Genomic DNA, 7161 nt, shown 5'->3' with positions numbered 1-7161 from the left:
TGTAGCTGCAGCTTGCAGTTGCAGAAATTAGACATCCCCAAGAGGCGGGAAAACAAAAAAAGCCAGAACAGAGATGAAGGAGAGTGCCGGCAAAGTCGGAGGAGGGCTGCCGTCGGTCGACGCACGCTACACACAGTGGAAGTATCTCGTCCCCATTCTCTACGACTGGCTCGCCAACCACAACCTTCTTTGGCCGTCTCTTTCTTGCCGGTATGTACTCTCACTATCTAGGGTTCGACTACTCATTGTTTTTATGATTTACCTTCTACGCTACTCGATCGTATCCTACTTCATACCTAGAAGCTACATTCTTCAAAATAAAGCTGAGGAATGCTAATTTTCATGTTTGTTTATGATATGGGAAAGGGGGAGTTAGCTACTTAGCTAACATATATTTTTATTTTTTTCACATTTTTTATATAAGTTTATACTCCATGCTAACTCATACCTAGAATGGAAGGATCAACCGGTAACCACCAAGCTAGTGAATGTATAACTCTTAGGTCATCGACTCATCGGCTCATTACAATTTATTGATGTGAGTATGCTTGGTGCATTGTTAATTTTGCCTTCTTAATAGATGGGGGCCACAGATAGAGCAAGCTACATACAAGAATCGCCAACGACTGTACCTCTCAGAACAGGTAAATGATCTTCTTCACCTCAAATTGAATGAAATGCCTTTTATCTTCTCATGTCTGAATTTCTTATCAAAGATTGTGTGCTTTCTTGCCATTTTTTGGATGCAAAATGTGAATATTTCCTAGTTGTCTTTTTTAACTCTAACCTTCTTCTTACAGACAGATGGTAGTGTTCCAAACACACTTGTGATAGCAAATTGTGAAATTGTCAAACCTAGAGTAGCAGCAGCAGAACACATATCACAGGTGAGTCCAATACAAATTTCAAACTTGTTGCCTCTGATTCCACTTGATTACTCTTTTATGACTTTTATTTCTGCAGTTCCATGAAGAAGCACGATCACCCTATGTTAAGAAGTTCAAAACCATCATACATCCCGGAGAGGTATTTCTTTGTTCAAACATGCTACTCATTCATGTATATCTCTTAAAGATGTAAGTGTTATGTTTCTTTGACATTTGTTATTTCTGTGCATCAGGTCAATCGCATCAGGGAGCTTCCTCAGAACATGAATATAGTAGCCACACACACAGACAGTCCTGATGTATGCACTCAACTTACACACTCCATTCTTTCTTCCATATTTAGCTTGTTTTTCCTATTTCTCTTAAATTATTTTTTCCCTTTGCTTTCTTTTTATAACCCAGGTTCTTATCTGGGATGTTGAAGCTCAGCCTAATCGCCATGCTGTTTTGGGAGCTACAGAGTCTCGTCCTGATTTGGTGGGTCCCTTTGATAAGAGCCATAGATATCTACACAGATTTTCTTCCTTTCTATCTTGTTTTTGCCTCATTTTGTCCTTTTTATATGCTTCTTTATCAATTTGAATTTGATGCTGATTTATATTATTCACCTTGCAGATTTTGACAGGTCATCAAGAAAATGCAGAATTTGCTCTTGACATGTGCCGAAGTGCACCCTTTGTACTTTCTGGAGGTGATATTTTAATAGTTTTTGATACTGGTTGATGTAAAAGAAGTCAAGAATGAGAGATTTTTCATGAATTATGAATCAACAAAATATGTAAATCCAGTTTTGTGCTCTTTGTTTGTTGTGTTGACAGGTAAGGATAAGTCAGTTGTGTTGTGGAGTATTCATGATCATATTTCTACTTTGGCAACAAAGACTGGTGGGACCAATGATAAACCTAGTGAAAGCCCTGTTATTCAAGCAAGAGGTGTGTTTCAAGGGCATGAGGACACTGTTGAAGATGTACAATTCTGCCCCTCTAGGTATATGAAACAACATTCCTTTTATTCAATTGCAATGATAGATTTAATTAGCTAACTGGAAGTTTTTTCTTTTTTAAACTTTGATGAAGTGAACAAGAGTTCTGTAGTGTTGGTGATGATTCTTGTCTTATACTATGGGATGCAAGAACAGGTTCTTCTCCAGTTGTAAAGGTAACTTTTACTTGTTATTGAAACATTGTACTTTTATTGATTAAGACAATATACTTCAATTTCATCTTTTTTTATATGATTATTTTTCAGGTTGAGAAAGCACACAATGCTGATCTTCATTGTGTTGATTGGAACCCCATTGATGAAAACCTTATACTCACTGGGTAATTACCAAATATTATATGCAAACTTCTCAAATAAAACCATCTTTTAGTTTTACAATTGGGCCTCAAGATTTCAAAAAATTTGTACTTTCAGTCTCTTTTTCTATTTTTCTTCATTAACCCATGGAAGTAGATTTATAAGCTAAATAATAAATGATTCCTTTTCAGGTCTGCTGATAACACTATTCGGTTGTTTGATCGAAGAAATCTGACTAATAATGGGGTTGGATCACCCATCCACATATTCCAAAATCACACTGCTGCTGTTCTTTGTGTACAGGTAGGTATAAATTATAAATTATAATAACTCAACATTTACATGTATTTTTATGTTTCCTTTATCCGAATAATTAATTATTTATTTTTATTTTTTTACAAATGTCAGTGGTCCCCGGACAAATCATCCGTGTTTGGCAGTTCAGCAGAAGATGGAGTGTTGAACATCTGGGATCATAATAAGGTGCAAACCAATCTTTTTTTACTTTTGACAAATCTGCCCTCATTAGAAGCATAGCCTAATTAATCATGTTTGTTCTTGAGCCAGATTGGCGAACGTTCTGGTGAAGCCTCAAAAGGTTTATTATTCCGCCATTCTGGGCACAGGTACAGTTCTCCGATATTTTTTAAAGTATCATTTATCCATCAAGACAATAAATACTCAATGGCATTTGTGTAAATAATATTCTAGGGACAAAGTAGTTGATTTTCACTGGAACGCTCATGATCCATGGACAATCGTTAGCGTATCTGATGATGATGAAACTACTGGTGGCGGTGGAACCCTACAGGTTTCCCTTTTTTTTTGCATAATCAATCAATCGACTCCGTCTTTTACTTACACTACTAATTAATAATTAATAATTATGCTCGAATCGACAATCTGTGCAGATATGGCGGATGATTGATTTAATCTATCGTCCTCAGCAGGAGGTGATCACGGAGTTGGATAAATTCCGATCTCACATTCTCACTTGCTCTTCACAGTCACACCAGGATTTGACTAATCAGAACTCATAAGATCAAATATGTGTATGAATCAATTATTATGAACCATTCACCCTTGGATTATTTATATATTCAGGCATAAAGACTCTTTTTAACTCTTGTTGGTGTTTATGGTAAAAAAAAAAAAAAAGTGCATTTTTTTTTATCATATAGTATTTCATTATTTGCTTGCATCAAGTTGCAATGGACAAACTACACAGTGAAAAGCATGTAGATAGATAGATAATTAGATATCTTTGTGATTTAATAGGTAGCACGAGGAGTTGCCATAACCTTCGGAGAGGATTTCATATGGAGGACTATACCAAATTCCTCACTCATATCCAAATCCTCTTTTTTCGCTCCATTTGGCAACGTCAAATCAAACTTGTATACCAGATTTGCTAACGCAAGCTCCATGATAACCACACCAAATTGAATACCAGGACATTTCCTCCTCCCACCACCAAATGGAAGCCACTCAAAGTTAACACCATTGTAATCAATCAAACTCTTGAAAAACCTCTCTGGCATAAAATCCTCTGATTCTTGTTTCCATATATCAGGGTCTCTTCCTATTGCCCAAGCATTGATGATCACTTGTGTCCCTTTTGGAATGTCATACCCTTTGAGTTTCACATCTTGTGTTGATATTCGTGGAACCAGAAGTGGAACTGGAGGGTGTAACCTCAAGGATTCTTTTATAACAGCTTTAAGATACTCCATCTTCTCCAAATCCTCCTCTACAATCATGGATCTTCCTTTTGCTATTTCTGTCGCTTCTTTCTGCAACTTTTTCATCACTCTTGGGTGTTTTATAAGCTCAGCGATTGTCCACTGTAAACTTGTGTATGTTGTATCAGTCCCTGCAAGAAACATATTCTACAACACACAAAGATACCTTCAATTTTATTATTAAAAAAAATTACAAGTAATTAATCAACATACCAATATAACAGCTTTAAGGGTATCTCTATGGAAATTAAAATCGATTGTGTTATCTCTTTGAACATCAAGTAAGATGTCAACTAAGTCCTGAACTTCATTTGCAGACTTCTTATTATTTAAATGCTCCTCAATGATATCTTCAATAAACTCATCAAATTCTTGAGCAACTTTTTTAGCCTTTCCCTCTAAACCACTAACTCGGTCTACCCATTTCAACCATGGAATATAACTCCCAACACTAAAAACAGTAAACATATGTAGTAATCGACACAATATGTCTGTGAGCTTTGATCCATCATACGCCCTTCCAACAGCCACCCTACAAATTATGTTATTCGTAAGTGAAATAAGCAATGAACCAATATCGACCAAAGAACCATGACTATCTTCTAGCATACTAATCATACGACTTATTTCTTTTTCTCTCACTTGTTGGAATGATCTAACTCGTGTGCTACTCAAAAGATGGACTACTACAGTGCTTTTCAACTGCCTCCAGTATTCCCCATAGGGAGCAAAGGCTACGTCTTTACATCCATACAACAGTATGTTGGGTATAGTTAAACTGGGTCGACTTGAAAATGATAGATCATGGGTTTTCAAGATCTCTCGAGCTACTTCAGCAGAAGAAGCTACAAGCATGGGTGTGCTGCCAAAGTGAAGGAGCATGATTGGACCATGTTTTTGGGCCAAGAGTTGAAGAGATTGGTTTGGGCTTGATCCTAATTGGTGGAAGTTGCCAATGATTGGAAGTTTTCGTGGAGATGGTGGGAAGTTTTTTTTGTTATTTGAATGAAATGAAATCCATTTGATACGAAGTAAATTTATCAAAATGATGAGTAAAACCAAAGAAATGAGAGAAATCTGTAAGGATGAAAAACTGGCCATGATGGGAGTTACAAAGTTTCAAGAATTTGTGAAAAGACACTAGATTTATACATTTTTAAAAGACTCCAATTATAGAAAGCTGGATCTCAATAATGACCATCTTTACTTATTTTAATTAAAAATCTAGTTATTTATTAACCTATAAGCTAAAGAGATGTGAAAGGTGGTTATTTAAATACCATGTTAATTGTTGAAGTAAATATATAGATTGAAACAACTAAGAATGGTACCTTTGGGTTTTTGGAACTAGCAGCTACCAATGTTTTCGGTTTTTTAATCTATAGAATCGTTTATGGGAATGAGAATAAAAAAGTTATAATTATAATACACTAATACTAATACATAATTTTTTGGAAGAAAATTAATCAAAATATTTGTAAAGTGTTGATAATGTTTTACATTTGTGGGGAAAAAATCAAAATATTGTTGCCCCGAAACAGTGTTCATGCTTCATTCCATTTGCATATGTGAAAAAAAAAATTCAAAATATCAGAAAAACTTTAGCGATGACTTTTTGAACATTTATTTAAAATCTTTACTTGTCGAATCATTTCCATTGTGTCTATTGTCTACTCTACTTTCTAATATCTATTAATATTTTTAACATATCTAGCAATAGCACTGAGAATTCGATTAAGTTTTTTGTGATTTTTATTGTGGCTACAAAATTATGTAATAAGGTTATTAACAACTTCTCGTATTTTCCCAAAGATATAATTTGTTTGAGCTTTTTTATTATTATTTTACTATTAACTATTAATTCTTATTCTAATCCAATATTTAATGAAATCAAATTTATTACCAATATAAATAGAGTTATTAAATGTACTCCCTCAAATTGTTGAATATACCTCCAATTTATTATTTTCACATCAAATTTCAAATCAAGCACCCTAATTACTATATTTTTCTAATTTCTAATTATTGTTATTTTGGAAATTTTTATTTAATACGATCAAACACATGGTCTAATAATATGGTGAGATCTCTTACCTTTAGAAGGTTGAGAATTCAAATCTCGTCAACAACATTCATTGAACTAAGAATTATTGAAAAATAAATTATAATGTGTTTTCGCTCCAAAAAAAATTATCTAATATTATTATTGTTAGAGGAAAAATTAATCCTTATTTATCATTTTCCAAAATTTAATAAAAATTTAAAAATTTGACCAAAATTGTCTTTATTATTATTATTATTATTATTTTGCATATGACATGCTATATGTGACATGGGAGAATCATTTAAGACGGAAAATCGAAAACATTTCCATATTTGTAAGAGAACTTCGCATATGGCATATATGAAATTCTCTAATACCTATCCGTGAAAAAAAATGAGTTTTCTTAAATGTTCTATGGAAAATAGGGATCACATGCCATATGTGATTTCTCATGTGGTATATGAAAAACTTGAATGTACTTATAAATTGTACTACAAAATTAAACACTTGAACCGCATAATATGAAATTCCACTTGCGAAAATCTAGCATCCATACAGTTAATTTAATGGTCGTTTTATAAGATATACTTTTGATACAACTATCTCTATTTGATTAAAAAACAATACAACTTTCTAGAGAGTATATGTGCTGATCCTGTCAGTGATTCATGGTAGTTAGAACATGACAATTGTATTTGTGTTATACATTTTGTTATATATATATATATATATATATATATATATATATATATATATATATATATATATATATATATATATGATGTATAAATTCATCAGATATAAATTTATGTGATTTATTGAATTTGGTTGGAGTGAAGATAGGCTTGGAAGACAACTCTTGTCACACTCCCGAACCAAACGGCGGAAACGTCCGGGGACTTGTGCGTGACTTCATCTTGAAATATCATTACAGTGAATATAAATAAAACATAATATCATCATCACCACACATGTAATATAACAACATTCATTGTTTACATCGAGTATTGTATTTGAATATTACATGCCAAAATAGTAAGAGTATGATGAAACAAAATATAACACAATATCCATTAGTTTGTTTCGTTCATCCTGCTTCAACGGTTTCCTGAGAATACAAGTTATTTTGAAAACGGTCAACATAAAAATGTTTGTGAGTTCATAAGCATGTTTGTGAAAATGATTTGTA

The 7161-nt window shown here is 33.3% G+C and overlaps 2 protein-coding genes across 2 annotated transcripts; one reads left to right on the top strand and one right to left on the bottom strand.

Moving 5' to 3' along the window:
• On the top strand, positions 1-3309 carry LOC145086452 (WD-40 repeat-containing protein MSI4-like). The gene is made up of 15 exons (XM_079024214.1): positions 1-210; positions 581-644; positions 801-887; positions 964-1026; positions 1121-1186; positions 1290-1364; positions 1503-1578; positions 1706-1874; positions 1964-2045; positions 2136-2209; positions 2378-2489; positions 2595-2669; positions 2754-2812; positions 2898-2997; positions 3098-3309. Exons 1-15 carry the CDS (start codon positions 74-76, stop codon positions 3224-3226), a joined length of 1368 nt encoding a protein of 455 aa, XP_078880340.1. The 5' UTR covers positions 1-73; the 3' UTR covers positions 3227-3309.
• Positions 3238-5050, bottom strand: LOC145086443 (cytochrome P450 Tp4149-like). The gene is made up of 2 exons (XM_079024205.1): positions 4142-5050; positions 3238-4075 (listed from the first exon to the last, which is right to left on the bottom strand). Exons 1-2 carry the CDS (start codon positions 5027-5029, stop codon positions 3458-3460), a joined length of 1506 nt encoding a protein of 501 aa, XP_078880331.1. The 5' UTR covers positions 5030-5050; the 3' UTR covers positions 3238-3457.
• Positions 5051-7161: the final 2111 nt, after the last annotated feature.

Source organism: Lactuca serriola, chromosome 1, assembly GCF_051521515.1.
Source record: "Lactuca serriola cultivar US96UC23 chromosome 1, Lser_US96UC23_V15, whole genome shotgun sequence".
Classification (NCBI taxonomy): domain Eukaryota; kingdom Viridiplantae; phylum Streptophyta; class Magnoliopsida; order Asterales; family Asteraceae; genus Lactuca; species Lactuca serriola.
Note: the sequence above shows the minus strand (reverse complement) of the source record. Positions and strands in the feature narration are given on the sequence as shown.